At 35.3% G+C, this 17,960-nt stretch overlaps 1 protein-coding gene across 1 annotated transcript in view; it reads right to left on the bottom strand.

The window, feature by feature from the left end:
* Nucleotides 1-1,840: 1,840 nt before the first annotated feature.
* Nucleotides 1,841-17,960, bottom strand: part of CXCL12 (C-X-C motif chemokine ligand 12) — a 54,115-nt gene continuing 37,995 nt past the window's right edge. Inside the window, exon 4 of the mRNA XM_072424241.1 lies at nucleotides 1,841-11,725. Coding sequence (XP_072280342.1) covers nucleotides 11,710-11,725 — 16 coding nt within the window. The 3' untranslated portion in view covers nucleotides 1,841-11,709. The remainder of the gene's footprint in view (nucleotides 11,726-17,960) is intronic.

Here is a 17,960-nt window from a genome sequence, read left to right as displayed (position 1 = left end):
GACACTCTTCCTCCATATGAACAAAAAATATATATTTTTTCTCAGGAGTTGATGGAGAATGATGATGAAGAGGACATTTTTCCTGCCCATTCCTTAATCATTACAGTGAGGACTTTTGCAGTTTAACAATTGCAGACAGTCTTGCAGAGATAGCTAGGGAGGAATATGAGGGCCAGGTAAAGGGCCTATTCCTCCCACTGCAGCTTTGGTTTTTCTGAAGTCACACTATGCAGTTGATCAGCAGGACAACATTTCTAGAAAGCCACCTACCTACCTCTGACAGTGAGGTAAGTTCTTCCTGAAGACAGAAAGGGGTGAGCCAGACCACCAGAAAGCCCAGAGGCAATGACTAACCCAGCCTCTAACCTGAGGCAGACGTCAGCATCACTAGGCCTAGCAAGAGGGCATTGCCAACTAGGGTCTATTCAGTATCAGTGCGGGGGTTAACCTCTTGGTCAAATATGAACTATGATTTAAAATTATGCTTAGAAGGAAGCAAGGATTCAGTATGGGTAAAGGTACTGGAACAGCAGTGGACAGGACAGCAATGGCCAGAGCAATTTTCTAGGCCTTCCTCTCAACATAGTCAGATCCACGCTAGCCAGTCTTGCTATCATCCTATCTTTGATTACCAGGCTGGAAGAGGCAGCCAGTTCCTGGGGCTTTATAACCACCTATCCAATCCACCTGCTAAGCCACCTAGGGCCGAACTCCCAATCCTTAAGCTGCTTAGCGAAGTTCTGTCCCACCTCCGCTCCCTGTCACCTCTTGACCAAAAATTGGCTCCTGGCAAGGTTGCTGGCCTTGCAACTTCAGTCACATCTGCTCCTTCTGTTAGTTGACAAGCTGCATAACATGGCAAATCCAAAACATGCAGCCACCTTACCTTTGCCATAATGACTATATCTGCCCGAACTGGTGGTTGTTCTTTACTGTGATGGTGGCTCTGCAATGCAGCCTGCCTAGATGATTGTAATTTAGCTTTATGTACTTGTATGCTAAGTAATGTGTAAGTGCGGTTCCTGTCCACATTTCTTTATTATCCTGTGTTAACACAGGATATTTCACTGCATTAAATGATTTTAATCAGTTCAATTCCTAGGGGTAAAGTAAAAGGGCACATTCACACCTTTGCATGTTTGATAATACTTGAAGAGATCACAGTACACCACATGACAATGCCCAACTCAGCTTTGTTAGGTATTATCCAGGGCCCGCATCTACTTCTTGGATTGATGACAACATGATCATCCACTGCCATGCTAGACTGATGATCTGATGGATCAGGAATACTGTCTCTTTAAAAGGAATGCACAGTAGGGTCATGAGCACCCTCACCACAGTGCAAATGTGATTGCATGCTGACACTTACGCAAATTGGTTCCCAGGTAATCCTCTAAAGTTGAAGATTTCACGGATAGAGAAAATGATAGTAAATCTATTTTTTTCAGTTTTTTAGGAGAGAAGGTGAGGCACATTAGTTATCTTTTTATTTTGGGAGTGTAGTTGAGCATGTGGTACAACAATGCAGCCTGAAAGAGGCCCTAATCATCTTAGCCTAGGCATAGTTACATCCTAGAGCTCTAGGACTGCTATATATTTTTTGTTAAAACATACGAATTCCATACAACAAAATTGACTGTTCCTGTATATGGTGACATTTTAAAAATGTATTTTATACAAGCAGATTTGTACACATGCTTAAATGTTTTATACATTTAGCTGCTAACTCACTGGAAACTTTTATCAAACTGTAGATAATACCAGGGATGCTTGTCTTATAATTATTGAAATACATGCTTTTCTCACACAGTATAGATCACCACCATGCACATATCAATAACTTTACAAATAACAAAACACTGTTTTATTGGCATAAAGGTAATACACATCAATAACTGTGCAGAAAAAGAACATATAAAAATATATATTTGTAGTAAATGGTAAATAAATTCAAGAAAGATTACAATAAAGAAAATATGCGAAACAGATGTGCATAAATGGAAGCTGCCTTCATGTTACCCAAGGTTTTTGTTCACATTATGTGGGAAATCTGATGCATTAAAGAATGCAAAAACAAAGCAAGCAATGTTCTGTAAAAACCTTTTCCAATATTGTTGCAAACATATTCTGGCAAATAGCATTTTAAGTCTTTGATACGAAAAAGATTTACCTAACTAAACTATGATAAGCTGCCAACTTTTCTATGGAAGAATGAAAGAGTGAATAAGCAAACACTTAAATTTTACTAAGAAAGCAAGTTCTGAAATATTTCTGACCTGAAAACTTGTTCAAATTTTATGGAAATAACACATTATCTATGGTCAGAATGAAACCTCAATGATCCTTTGTATCTTTTGATTCTCCCTTTTCCTAGTAAATGAAGAATATAATCTTTAAGAATCATTCTTCAAAAAAAAAAGATTGTTTGACAATTATATATATTATCACCTTCAAGAATAGGAGAAAGCATTTTAAAACCATCATTTACAATTGACCTTAGTTTTTCAAATGAGTTATACAATATGTTTAGGTATCCTTTTTGGACTATAAAAGATAGTTTGTTGCTGTTACACACATACACACAATTTAAGGCTTCACATTGTTTGGGGGATTCATCTGTAATGTGTTGCATGGTAATAGAGGGATATACTAGAGATTTTACATTTAGAGCTTCCCATGTGTGGAAAAGTATCTTTGCTAAGTAGCTTTGCTTTAGAAACACTTGCATGAAGAAGGTGAACCAAGTTAATATTGATTTAGCAGCAGGGGAATATGATCACTGCTCTCAGTCTTGTGAACAACACAAGTTTTAATATTGTAAAATGGACATTTGTGGGTAAGTTTACTAAAGGACTTTAGGTCATTCACTTAGTAAATTGTCAGTCTGCAGGGGATACCAAAATTCACTTAGATTAGTGAATGATAAAAAAAAATGCACTCTAAAAGAATATCCAATAATCCAATCACATGCAAGGACTTTTTTAGTGAGTGATATTGCTAATAAAGTACAAAATTAATTTTTTTCATTTTTGGTTTAAAATTTCAGTGAATTAATTTATTTACACTTTACTTCAAAAGTACTTATTACTCCAGTCACAGTATCTGTTTTCCACATACCTACAACAGATATTGCCAGTGAGATGCCAATCTCTATTACTTTCCTTTGACCTTTTGTCTAGAATGGTAATTAAATGAAAATGCATTTTGTTATATAGGTAGACCAGTATTAGCTTGCCTTATTTTTTTTAATTTTATTATTAAAATCATTTGCAACATCCAGAGAAAATACACAAAGCAATTTTGTGATATTTTTAAATATTTGCATATTAATATGGTAAAACTTGTATGTCAATTCATAAAGCTTAGCTTTAAAATTAATTGTGAGAATTTTGGAATTATTTTCTGCTAAGTTTGCCTAACCTACTTAAGACTATTGTTGGCTATATGTTTTGCAGTATCATTAGGCACTTGTGGTCCAATGTGACTATTCTATATATATGTACGTATTTTTACATGAGCTGTGTAATGTATTGTGACATTTTATCTCCCTCAATATTTTACAATGTGAAAAAAAAAAAACAGGATATGTAATCTCTTACTTAAACTCAGTTTTATTTAATTAGAAATCTCTCCAAGTTTGAGCAAAAATACCCATTTTAGTAATCCCCTTACCCTCAGTCTAAAACCAAGATTGTATTACCAGCTGGATCCTGGGTTTACTAATAAAACAGGAGAAATAGCAAAGTAGTGGTGTCGGGTGTTTTTTCTGCATTTTCTGCTAGTGAAAAAATACTTCAACTTAGAACACTACCTAACAAATATATAGAGAGGCCCGCAGCAGGGAATATGCAAGGGGCTACATGACAGGGTGCACGTGCTGCTCGTCAGAAAGGGGGGGGAGCAGGTGTGAGATTAGATTTCAGTGGAAGGGAGGGTCGGAGTAGAACCAGGAGTCAAAAGTTTAAGGGGAGGAGTGTAGAAGATAAAAGGAATGGGTAACAGAACCTCAGCACATTTTTTGAAAGAAAGAAATTCCCACCCACCCGCCCTGTTATTTTAGGTGCGTGGGGGCGGTTGAGGTTGGTGGAAGGTAAGAGTCTGGTTTAATTATGGTTGGGGGGGGGGGGCGGTGGTGGTGAACCACCCTCCCCTTCGGTTAGGTGGAATGTTGGAGGCCCCTGAGGTGGTGCTGTGCTGCTAGGGGGCCAGAATGGTATGATGGTTTGTGATCAAGAAAAAGTGGTGGTGGCGGACTTTGCCTTCCGGACCGGCAACCTAGTGGTTTTGGGTGATAGATTGGTTAGTTAAGGGTTAATGTTAAAAGTGTTAGCTATATATATGTTAAATGTTCCTTTAAATGTTGTTTAAATGTTATTTAAATTTATTTAAATTTATTTATTTGTTTGTTGGTTTGTTTGTTTGGTATCTTAATTGTTTACATGAAAAGTTAATTCATGGTATTGTTAAATGGTTAAATTTTGTTAAATAAACGGCTGCTTGCCAGCCAATTTTAAATGCATACAGGTGTGGAGTTTTTATTGGAAAGGGAGGGGGGAGTTGGGCTGGCAAGGAGAAGGAAAAGGTTTGTATTGGGGTAAAGGGGGGGAAGGTTGAAGGGCAGGATACGAGCTACCCAAGTCAGGACGCTTAGAAATATTGTGTTCCCTTAGCTTTCCTTCTTCCCAGACCAATGGTTATAAACAAGCTCTCCTGTAATTTAATACTCAATTTTGAAACAATAAATCTGACCATGCGCATCCCCTTCACCCCTAACTTGGAAACATTGTCTCAGTTGGCAACATACACTCTGAGGTTCAGAAGTCAAGTACCTAATGATAGCTTAGGACTGGTAAAATGATAAAGTACTAATGGTCATCCATTTAAACAGGTACCTGGAAGACCTGTCCACTCTTTAAAGCGGAACAAAGTTTCATCAGGCAGGGCAATATTGCAGAAAGGGCCAGGTTATGTCCCTTCTGGAATAAGCACTCTTACCTCTCTGATTTCTCCGGGGAACTGTAAAAAACACTAAGCTGTGCATGCTGATTGCCAGAAATCCTGACTTCCCCTGTGCTTGCCGTAGATCATATCTAAGAAGAGAAAAAGGAAGAAGATGCAACACCCTGCTTTAAAATGTGGAAAGGTGAGTGTAGCAGAGTTTAGTTCCGCTTACAATCAACCAAATTTTATTCTTATTTAAAGCCCTATTTGTCAGTTAAGAAAGTTCCTTCAGAACATCTATGCAAAGTTTAAGTTCCACTTTTACTTTACCTACTTACCTATCTGATCACTGTTCACTTCTTATCAAAATCGAGAAGAAGAAAAAAGATGACAGAGCCTACAACAGAAGGGTGATGGGTGATTGAATTTAAAACGTTGTGATCAGGCAGGTAAGGTTATTTTATTGCAGAAAAGACATTGCCTGTTTTTTTTTTTATTTCTAGAGTTTAGTTCTGCTTTAAATAACAGGTTTCGAGTTAAGATAATATTTGCTTTTATCTGAATACCATTTCCATTCACATTGTAACAGTAAAGTTACAATTTTAACAATAAAGAGTAAAATACATTCTTGGATCATTTAGTTTTCTTTCAGAAATCATACACTAAGTGTATTTTTTCTGTTTAGTATTTTTTTGAAAACAGAAATTAGTGTGGTGTTGTTGCTATATAGTACTGCAACTTTTCTTAATTGATCCGATGCCATTTGTCAAAGAACGCTGGAACGCTATGTTTAATTTTGCAGCCAGAAGTTGAACAGAAATAACTGTTAAGGGAGTTCTAAGGCCAAAGAAAATAACTCTGCGAAAGTATATTTTTATTCTACACTCCGTATTTTCTCTCATTATGAAAAACATTATTACGTGCTTTCCAAATTATGGGAAAAGCTTTAAGTTTAGCTTTGAAATCCCTTGGTATTGATTTGAATAGGAATGATCCATTGTGTAATTTGTGATGAATTCTGCCAAGAAGAACTCAAAGATTTTAAAAGATAAAATGCTTGTACCTTACATTCATAGTTATTGTGCTTTTGTATACAGTTCTGCATCTCAGTACTGACTCAGTGACCACAAATGTCTAGGTTTTTAATGTGGACAAAATGTTTTGAGGAAAGTGTACAAAAGTCATATGTCCTGCAGTATTAGCCAACAGACAACATTTATCCTTAATATATCCTTAGATAATATCGTAAGAATTAAATGTAAATGGAATTCGTTATTTTGCTTAGAACTTGTGTGTACTGAGTAATTAAACTGGCTCATGCCTCTAGTGTTTTTGAGTTTTGAGGAGCACAAGAAACACAAGATGGTATCCTATTTTTATATTTATGTACAAGCAGTTCTCAAATGTCCTTACAGCAGATACTGTATTAGTATTTGTGATATTGTGGTAGAAGCTATATCAAGGTTACAGTGTGATAAATATTATGGCCCTGATTTGGGTTTGCTAGATCACCCAGGTTCTCCCATGATAGTCTATCTTCTTCATTGTTGAAGAGCTTTAATAGATCAGGCATTAGTTTCTAAAGGACATTTACAAAACACCACCTCGCCATCTTTTACTGGAACAATAAGTAAAGGGATCTCTCTTGAATAAAACCCTGGATAACATTAAAAGACAGCAAGGGCTTGATTATTTGGCTGTATACAGTATATACTTTTAATATTTTAAATTAAGTGAAATTTTTCTCACGTGGTCAGTTTTTAGACTCAGAACTTTTCCTTAGGTTTCACAACTGCCTTCTTTAGTCAAAGTACTGAGGAAAGGTGTGTACAATGTTGTGATGTGGAGGTAGATTTGAAGCACAGGCTGGGAGAACAAATTTCATATGCTGCCTCAGGCACTAGTAAGAACAAACCTTGTTAAAATTGTGCATCTGGCATAAAGCTGAGCATACAAAATCTCAGTGTTCATGCCTGCTTTGGATACAGCTTGTAAAGTCATTGTCAAACTCTTCTTTCTCTATTGCAAGGGAGGCCAAAAATAATACAATACCTTTGATAAACAAGGGTTACAACATTAGGCTAAAATTTTGTGGGGCCCCTAATTTTCACTACTTTTTAACCCTATTGACCCAAATCACTGTAATGATTTTTCTGGCAACTATATTGTATTAAACAATGTTTTGATTCTTTGGAGTGATTTTAAGGGTTCAGTATGGCTATCAATGAACTTGCTGCACATGTTTTTGTAAACTTGTATTTCATATTATATCAATTTAGTGTTGTAAAGAACAGTAATTCATCAATTCATCAATAAACTTTGTAATTAGCTTCAAGGGAATTCTTTAAGCTTAAGAAATGCAGGGCCAGAAATCCAAGTATGCTCTAAAAGTGCAAACTGCTATTTTTGCTCTATTTTTCCTAGTGTCTAAACAAAATATACAAAAGAATAAAAAAAAAGTATCTGTCTTTAAAAACATTTATTTGTATGTTTTTTTTCCATTATGGCATTATATGTAATCATGATTTTTGATCCGGATCAATTATGTTGTGATGAAATAAAGTCCCATGCTTAGACTTTTGAGTATTTTTACATTTTTATTTTTACATAGAAAAAAAGCGAAGTCTGAAAAGAAATGTAAATAGACAACAACAGAGGTTGGGATCATAACTGAGCTTGCTACATGGTGTCAACCCGCAAAGTTTGCAGTTGAGTGAGATTAAGGTGCGGTTCTTCTTCCAGAGGAAAAGCATTCAATCAAAAGCAACTTGTTGCTTTTAGTATCTGCACCACAATCCACCACAGCCCCATGCAAATATGTGCACTAACATGGTTCATATCTGCTCCTTTTCAATAGAATGGAAGCAGTTGGGAGCAAGTGTAAGCGCTTAGTAAAAAAGTCTGAAATGACCCCAAATGTTTCCTATTTTTGAAGGCACGCCAAGTATTTTGGGTATGTTTTTGTTGCTCTTTTATTGTCATGTGTCATGTTTGCTAGAAAATAGCAAAAAATTGAGTTTAAGACCTAAATCTTTAAAAATATAGTACATAACTTTTTCACTTTTACCTTAACTTTTGGTGTATTCAACTGTTTAAGAAAATCTGTCTTTAAAATTTTTAAGCAACTTTTTAAGCACCTGAGCTTACAACCTGCACCCATAAATAAATATACAAACACAAACAAAAGGACACATGAAAGCTTTTAAAATACCTTCATATCCTTAAAAAACAAACAAACAAAAAAAAAAGTATGCTTTCTTAATTTTTGTATCAGTTGACTACAATGCCATTCCTTAAGCAAAAGCAAAATTTGGCTCTAAAATCAGTCAATTTCACTGGAATTTGGGCAATGCCCAATATCAGCCAATTTTACTTGTGTCTGCTAATTACTGCTATGATACTGCTACGCTACCAAGCTGTACTGCATGGATGGATGATAATGGAGAAAAGTGAGTGTCTGTCAGTGATCCCTAGAAAATAATGGTTTGAATTGTCACAGCTAGTGTTAAAATGGCCCAGAGCAGAGAACAAAGGAAAATAGGCGGAGGGCCACATGACAGGGGGAAGGGGGGAGGTCAGGAGAGAATGAGTTAAGGTAGGTGATTGGTTAAGCAGTATGGGGTGATGGGTGGAGTAAGTAATTAGGTGGGGTCAGTGGACAGTGGTATATAATCCCTGTAGTTTAGGTTGGGATGGTGTTGTTTTGTCATGGCAAGCAAGGGTTTTTTTGGTTGTCAATGATAGTGGGGTTTTGAAACACTGGGTTGTAGTGAGGCCCGGTGGGATTGGTGGGATACCTGCGTGTTGTCCCTGAGCCGGTGTGTTAACAGCTGGGGGCCTAATTGTAGAGTGCAGGAATATCCAGGTGACATTTAGGGATGCAATGGTACTGTCATGGACCATCAAAAAACTAAATAAAATGAATATTTTGAATGTATTTGTTATATTGTGTTTATTGTTGTCGATTTAGTAATGAAAAAACGTTATTAATTATTTTTATTTTGTTAATAAAAGGCTACTTTGGCCAGATATATCAAAGACAGGTCTTTTTGTATTCTTAAAGGGTTGATGGGTAACGGGACTGTCTGGTTGGCTGGCCGGCAGACGTAAGATGACTTTATTATCCCCCTTTACACTTGTCATGTGCTCCCTAGCGGCACAACTGTTTCATAATTACATTTTATTTTATTTTTATTACATTACATTTTATTTTTATTTCTAAAGAAGAAGTAACAGTTAACACCAAAAGTTAAAACTAAAAAAGTAACACTTCTTTCCTCACTTCTTGTTTTTAGGGGACAAAGCTTCCTCAGCTTCTGGGAGGGGAAATACTGGATAACCCCATACAACTCCAAATAGTTGCTGAATGAAGGAATCTTTTAGAGATGATGGACTTTGACAAAGTTAAAAAAGGTAAGTTAGTTGTGCCCAGCTTTCAGCTTTAAAAACTATTTTATTGATCATAGAAAGCATGATCATCATCATTAATCATGATCATGATTAATAAATAACTAACCTGCGATATCAATAGATTTGATATTTGGACACTGAAATGTTAGTTGTGATTTAAGAAGTATTTAAATTGGTTTATATTTGCTAAAAAAGGCAGCCAGACAAGTTTTTCAGATTGAGGATTGTTAAAGGGAGTACAATTAATTAGGGTTATTTTTCTTATTTAAATATGGAATCCAATTTAGGCTAAATCTACAGCTGTGGATGAAAGCTGGCCTCTAGGAACTTTAGAGGATCCCTTTTGTGAGATACTATTGTACTCTAAAAACAATATTGTGTTAATACATGTAAGAATAGCAATCTGTGTATTTATTTTTTATTTCTTTGCAAACCTTCTACATGTACATGCGGGTAAAGCTTTTATCCTCAGTTTAAAAACTGTTGACGTATCCATGGACATTTATTTTAATGTAAAATTGAAAAAAAATGGTTCCATGGATATACAGTTAAGAGAACACAATTTTTAACAAATATGGCTATCTGTCAAATTTTAAACTTCATTAATTGTTAATATCTGGTAAAAAAAAAACACTTTTTTATACATTAATTCCATGAAATGTAATAACAAAACACCCATTTCTTATTCACATGTTCACCCACTGGTCCACTTTAAAGGGAATATGTCATTAGTAAAATAGTGCATAAAGACAAAACAATTGACCTAATAAAGTAACATCTACCATCTGTGTCAGGGTCCATAATATTATTATATTGCAAAACAAAACTCACATTGAGTATTGTAAAATTAATTTTGTGCATAATTTAATGGCGCATGTGACTATATAAAGACTTAAACATTTATCTTTTACTTAGAGATTATGTAAGCTACCATTTCTGACCTGGTTCTAAAATATACATTTTGCCAAATTGGTGTTCTGATCCTCAGCATTTACAATTTTCTAAATGCCTAATACAGCATGAGTGTACAGCTCAGATATTTAATCTCTCAATAACAGACCATAGAGGGTGTCAAACATGCTGGCACACTGCTCATTGTTAGACATCTGTTTCATCCAGTGGATACATAAACATTGATGGTTGTCTCATTCTACCTTTTGTGTATAAGCTTATGCAGAGGGCCAGGGAAAGAGCTTTGTTGTGAACTTGGGAACCAGCTTATCTGGGCAAAAGCTTTACCAATCAGAGAAAATATGTAACCTACCCAATCACTATTGATACAATCTCTCTTCAAAATTCTGTTTTTTTTCTGATAATTTTTTGTATATATTGGGAGACTATGGAGCAAATATAAAGGAGTTTACATGGTAAAGGTTCAATTGTTTAAAAAACATGTTTCTGGCTTATCTAAATGTACTCTGTATATTGTGACATTGCGACACAAAAAAATAAAGTTGAACTAAACCCACCTGTTCTTCAAAGCCAATGACCATGCCATGTTATCCTCTATTTAGATCTTCATTTACTGCACATTGCTGCACATGTGATCTGCAAGGACATCAGCCATATGAGAGCTTGAAAAGTTTGTGGCAGTCATCAGGAGGTATGCTTTGAATGTAGCATATATAATTTTGGGCTAGTAGGTAGGTAAATTACAGAGATGAAACAACATTGTTATGTTTGATGATTTAATAAAATGTATTGATCATTTCTATCTTGAGCTTTCATTGGGTGTACAGTTAAACCGGTGGGTTTAGTTCGGTACGTATATGCACGTGTGCAGATTTTACTTTTCCTTAAAGGAAATTGACGACAGTACAACAGTACAATACCAGTGTGTGACTATGTAATATGCAATTATTGACACTAAGATATCTTAGCTATGTCTTTATGTAGTAATATATTCTTCCATAATTCAGGATAATAAAATAATTACCTGAACATAACACTGTTTAGAAGTGATATATTGTCCTTTGCAGCAGGTAGAGGTAAACATAACATTGCATACCTTAATTTCAGTGGGTAGGGTTCAAGGGATACCATATCATAAACCAAGTCAATTACATATGTCACTTGTACGTATCCATTGTTATTGACATGATTCTTTTTCCTACAATAAACCTCTGTAGAAGGCTTAAGTGCCATTAGTGAAGAACACACCAGTGCAGCTGTCCATTTTGACATCAGTGCTCTTACTATAACAAGCATATTGTTTCTTTTTCTACATAGAAGAAACATATATTGGTTTGGAGTACATTGTGCAGTCAGAAGCCGGTGGATGAGTCGATAGTAGTGATCAATGCTGAAAAGTCAGATTCATTAGGCATTTTCTGTGCCACCATCTGAATTGGGAAGTTAATGTTTCCGTTTCCTGTTGATAAAGAGAAATGCTTGGTCACAAAAATATAATCTTACAAACACTCCATAGCCTTGATTCTCAAAATGTGGTAAATTATTTTTTTTTTTTTTCAAATCACTAATTTCAATTTATGAGGGCAAACTGAAGAGTCAGTTTGTTAATCTAATTCTGTAATTGGAACGATTAGATCAGAAAGATCAAATGTTGCCAATCTGCTGTCAACAATTTGACCATTCTTCTGCTCAGTAAACTACTAAAGGTTTATTTAAATATCATATAAATGTTCTGCTACATTGCAGAGTGGATCCACTTCCCATCTATGCTCCTTTCTTAAGGTGACCACCTGTCAATAAGGGAAGTAGGTACTTCCATATTATGGTGATGCTCAGTTAAATAGAATTGTCACATAATGATAAAGATTGTGTCATTTTGACATGGATATTTCATATTGTCCAATGTATAATGGTAATGCATGATCACCTGGTAGCCTATTACTTACCAAGATCAGCATATAACATGGCAAGTAGGATAAAATGTATCCTATTTAACCAAGTGTTAACCTTTATTTACCTTTAATCAACCCCTAACTAACTCCAACTATCTCCTTAATCATTTTCTTTACCAATACTAATTATCTATAAATATATATATATATATATATATATATATATATATATATATATATATATATTTATATTTGTTTTGTTTGTAATGTTTTTAGTGCCACATAGTAAACATCTATATATATTTGTTTACAAAATCCTATTATTATTAGCTTTGCCATGCTTTGTGCAACAAATATCATTTAATGTCATCCAAAATGAGATAATTTTTAGATTAACTTAACACCGAAAAAAATAGAAAATACATGTTTTTATGTATTTTTGTCTATAGTTTACAAAAGTGCCAATTGAGAGCCTGACTAAAAAAAGTTAAAAGAAAAGCAATGCATGTATCGTCAAATGAACAGGCCTATAAAAAAATGTGATAATAGCTTTGAACCACAAGTGATACATAAGTACAAGAGCTGAAATAGTTTATATAGTAAGATATTTTGCATAGCCTCTGATTGTCACTCATTAAGAAACACTGTTTTTATGAAAAAAAAATCTTTGTCCCCTTATCCTACTTGATTATGCCTTTTTTTGTGTGATGATTATAACTCTATAACAGTGTACACTTTAATAATACCCAATGTGTTCTAATAAATAAACCTTGTATTCCTCTTTCCTATTATTCCATCTGTTGCTCTGAAATATTTTGTACAATATTGATTGTATCCATACTTTTTGCTAAATGGGGTTTCCTTTAGAACAGTTGTCAGGACAGTTTAGTGGATACATATGCATTTGATATTTATGATTTTGAAGGCTTATTTGTTAGTAAATGGGTTTAAGTATAAATAAGTATACGTTTGAATTATTATGTATTGTAAAACAATGTATATTTACTACAAATTTTCAGCTACGGCTTCTACAAATGTTCATGTTTATATAGAAGACTTTATATGTGTTTTATTTCTTCATCAGATGTATGTCTGCAGTCATATCTGCAGTTTATACAGATGGTGTATGTATATACACTTCATTACATTTAGTGACACTGTATGTGATGGATTTGAACAAGTCAGTGGGAGACGATTTATTTAAATAGTTGAGACTTTTTCCCTAGCAAATGTATTCATTCATTCATGTCCAAATAAAAAATCTCAACCCTAAAGCATCTTAAGCTTTCTGTATACATTCATGGACAGTAGTATACTGTATAGAACAGTGCTCTACACTGTGACAGTGATATTTCTGTCCTATTGATGTTCAAATGAATCCATAAAATAACCATCAGATAAACTTTATTAATGCATTGTTTATTTTTCCAGTCTTCTATTTCCACTTTTGCCTGACATCAAAGTGGGTATGATATTTGCTTGTGCATACAGGAATTATGTTTTTTTATGATTCAATCTTTTTTATTAGGTTTTGTAGTTTAGGAAGGAACAAAACATTTTACCAATAGTAAAACAAGGTTAATAGGCACTGTGACAGATTGTCAATAATGTTAGAAAAGTGTCAGGAAAATGTAATAAAGGCTCCAGGGAAAAAAAAGTGAGGATGTTTTGATCTTTTTGATCTTTAGAACTTTAGGGCCCTGGAACCGGCCATGGAATGGAAAGGGTGGGTTCCTTGGCCCAACCCAATTCTGATTGGGTAAATTTGGACCTGCATGTGATCATCCACTGTATTGCAGGCTGGCGGTGATCAGAGAGGGGTTCAGGCTGAGTGAGAGCCAATGTCCACACAGGACTACAAAGCTGTGAATAAACAGTACTGATACTGAGATAGTGTTTGTGTTAGTGAGCTAGGGACTGGAGGTGGCCAGTTGCCCGGCTGGGCTACTATTTATTGTTTTTGTGAAAGTGCTAATAAATAAACAGGCAGAAGCCTGTTTGAACTGCAGCTTTGGAGTCTGCTGTCTTCTGATTCACTGCTGTATTTTGACCCGTTGCTACGGGCGATCTCACAGCATACAAATAACCAGATCGACATAGAATCTCTAGGAATTTACACTAGTAAAAGTACAGGCACTGGAACCTGACATAGTTATCAATTGAGAGAAAATACATGGATACGTATGTTTCAACTACAAAATAGGCCATCGGAATATGTGCCTTCTGAGTCATCACACTGTAAATAGTACATTTCATTGCCTTCTTCTGAGCTAGGGAATAAAGTGTAGTAATCTACAAGGGACAATGGTGAAAGCCCTGATGAAGACAACTAAGGTTCCCATAATTTTGAGAATATTTGTGGCATGCCCTTATGTTGAAAACTAAGTTTCCCCATCATTAAAGTAATAATAAATAGTTTTTTCCACTCCTGCTAAGGAGGAAGATTACAGGATATTCACTTTTGGGTAATACGTTTTCAGGCTACGATAAGGAGTCTGAAAACTGGGTCATGCATATCTGAAGAGAAAGAATCTAGATATTCCAGAACACAGGCTAGAACACAAGATAACACAACATGAAAGACCCTATTAATGGTATGCATCACTTCCCTCCAGCAGCAAGAGAGCTTAAAACATCTAAATTCAAATTATTACGGCTTGTGAAGGAAAAAGAAATGTGTAAGTACGAGCATGAGCATGAGCATCAGCGACCACCAGACTTCCCACATATTTGGACAGAAAGTAGATACAATTATGTTTAGGTGTTTTTTCCTAAAAATTAAATCTCAAAAAAGGAAGCTAATCTGTTTAAACCATTTTTAAATCAGTTATGCTGGAGAATTATGAGGAATGTTCAATAATTTGGGTACCCAAATCATTTTAATCCTTATCAAGCATAGCAGAGGGATTAGTAATAGTGTATTACTGCATTTAGTGAGGCCCAAAAATATAAAAACGAAAAGGCTATTTTAATTGAAGATGCACATTTGGTAAGGGAGGGCAGGAATATTGTGAGTATTGCCCCAAAACAAAAAGGTATCATTTGCAAACAGTGCCAGTTTATCTTCTCTATGCCCATGACAGAATTCTCTAATGGGGGTCTGATAGCTACTGCTGATAGCTAAGTAGACAACTCTGCTGAAGTCCAAACTCCAGGGGAAAAATAAGAGAGTGTAATGTTGCCTGCACTGAGCTCTGCATAATGGCTGAATCAAAGTAATAAAATGGCCCACATTTAGGGGCTTCATCTGCAAATTCAGAAAAAGGCATCCAATATTGGTAAATGTAGATCTAGGAAAAATAAAGTTAGGCTGGTTTGGATGAATAATATTAAGAAAACCTTTAGCGAAGTGGCTGGTAAGCATCTCGTTAAGAAAATAGGATGGTAAACTCAGTCCCTATAGGTCCCTATCCTTCATTAAATATTATTGGAAGTTCTGGCCTAAGCACCATCCCAAATTTCCTATAGATTTTTGGGGGAAGGCCATTTGTGCCAGGAGCCATATTGTTATGGTATCTGTTACTGCCATTGAAAGTTCTTCCAGCATAAGTGGAGTATTGAGAATCGTTATTTTCCTCTGATAAACTAAGGAGATTGAGTAGCCAAAAAATGCTGGTATGTGTTGGATGTTAAAGTGGATTCCCTTCAATGGAGAATTTGTCAATAGATTGATTTAGAACCTTGATATAATCACTCTTGGCCAGAGTATGGACTCCCAGATGGCCTGCTTCACAATTGGAAGTGAGAAATGTACATAAAAACAGTTTATTATACCTCTGCGTCTCATCCCATGCAGGGTAGTTGCAGATGTGACTCAGGGCTTTCTTGGGAAAGGATCCAGTATTAAATGATTTCTTGTGATGTAATAATAAACTCTTCACAATTTTTACTCAATTTCAGATAATATGTTACTCTTATCATGAAAAAAAAAGCTGAACAACCATTACAGAGGTGTTTTTCTACAACTAGCATCTAGTAATTCTCATTAAAAAAGAAAAAAAGTATTGCAAATGGCTAGTCTGAATCATTAATTTAATTGGCCACAAATATGCATGTAAGATAAAGAACAGTATTGCAGACACAAGCAAAATTCTTCAATGGCCTTGTATGAAACATTACAAAACATCTCTTGTCTCTAAGTCATAATCTAACTCTGAAGCTCTGCTTTCAGCCAAAACTGTAAAATGTGATATTATAATGCTAATTATGAAAATTCATTGTACATTCAGTTGGATAAAATCTTTTATAGCAGCAATGTAAACCAGGCAGAAACCATTTACCACTTTTACACTGAATGCACCTTTAGAAGTGGGTAGTGAGCAAGGGGGCAACTAGATAGAAATCTGAACCATTGGTTTATTCTTAGATCCAATATGTATGAGATATTTTATTTGGTAATTGGAGACGTTTTTAGCTGTACACTATGGTTTAGGTCTAGTAACTAGTGACCAGAAAAAACTGACACCATGTCCACAAAACTTTACTAGTTGATGTACTCAGAAGCAGACCAAAGATGCAGGATTGGAGGTCGAAAGGTGCATTATTCCTAAATGTAGCATTAGGCTACATACACATGTGCAATAGTTGTCGATGGAAACGAACAACTAACGACCAATCGTTCGATAATCAATAACAAAAAAAGTGCACAATAACAGGTGAACGACGCAGATGAACGAGGAATGCCGCTGGAAACGAACAACCGTCCTGCAGATCCGTTTTGGCAACGATCGTTCGCTATCTATTGTGTGCACTGTCGTTCACTGTTCGTGGATTGTTCCGCAGTATACTTTCTCCGGTACACGTCACTTCCTGTATCGTTCAAACGATCATATCTTGTGTGTGTACATTATTGGTGGATTATATTTGAACAATCGTACCATTTCAGCATGTACAAAATCATGCACTATACGATTTTTCAAAATATTTCTGAATAATGGTTGATCAGATGTTAGTCTTTCGTTTCCTAGTGACATTTATTGCACATGTGTATATAGCCTTAGTGGTTATCGGGTAAAATCAGAACAAAGTGTAAATGTTTTAGATTACCATTGAATATTGAACTGACAGAAAGGAACCAAAAGCCTGATCCAATATCCATACCTCTGTTTAAATATTCACAATCAGGTTATTCTGTAAACATATGTAAGGTAATTGTAATTGCAATTATGCAGCATGTTGGGCTTGAATGTTCTATGTTAGTCATGATGTTGTGTTGAACTTCACTATATTAGATTAACGTTTCCTGTTCCTCTAAACAAAAAAAAAAAATAAGACATGATGTACTTAATGGCAAAGATCCTTCTAAATATGTCTTAGCACGTGACATATGTCCTAGATCACTTCTAACTGCATTGTCTCCAACATTCAACATGCACATGCATCCTGATATTTTTCTCTGGTAGTGATAGAAATATTGGATGTGTTAACTGCTAAAAGAAATTTTCAATTTACAATTGTTTTCATGAGATAAAAATCTTGGGTTTCCCAAGAAGGTATGAAACATGTCCTAGTCATTTAACACTGTACATGATTGTACAACATATGAAAACTATCATTGTAAGTTTGAAATATACTTCAAAAAAGCCTGATCCAAGAACCCAACTGCTAAACAAAAGCTCAAACTTCATCTGGGCCCTTTATGCAATATTTTACTGAAGCATGCTCCCCCATATATTTGAACTTTAAAAGGGAAGGGACATTTATATGAAATGTGTATTACCGTATTTTTCGGACCATAAGACGCACTTTTTTTCCCCCTAAAGTGGGGGGAAAATCAGGGTGCGTCTTATGGTCCGAATGCAT

This window comes from Pyxicephalus adspersus, chromosome 10 (genome assembly GCF_032062135.1).
Source record: "Pyxicephalus adspersus chromosome 10, UCB_Pads_2.0, whole genome shotgun sequence".
Taxonomy (NCBI): domain Eukaryota; kingdom Metazoa; phylum Chordata; class Amphibia; order Anura; family Pyxicephalidae; genus Pyxicephalus; species Pyxicephalus adspersus.
Note: the sequence above shows the minus strand (reverse complement) of the source record. Positions and strands in the feature narration are given on the sequence as shown.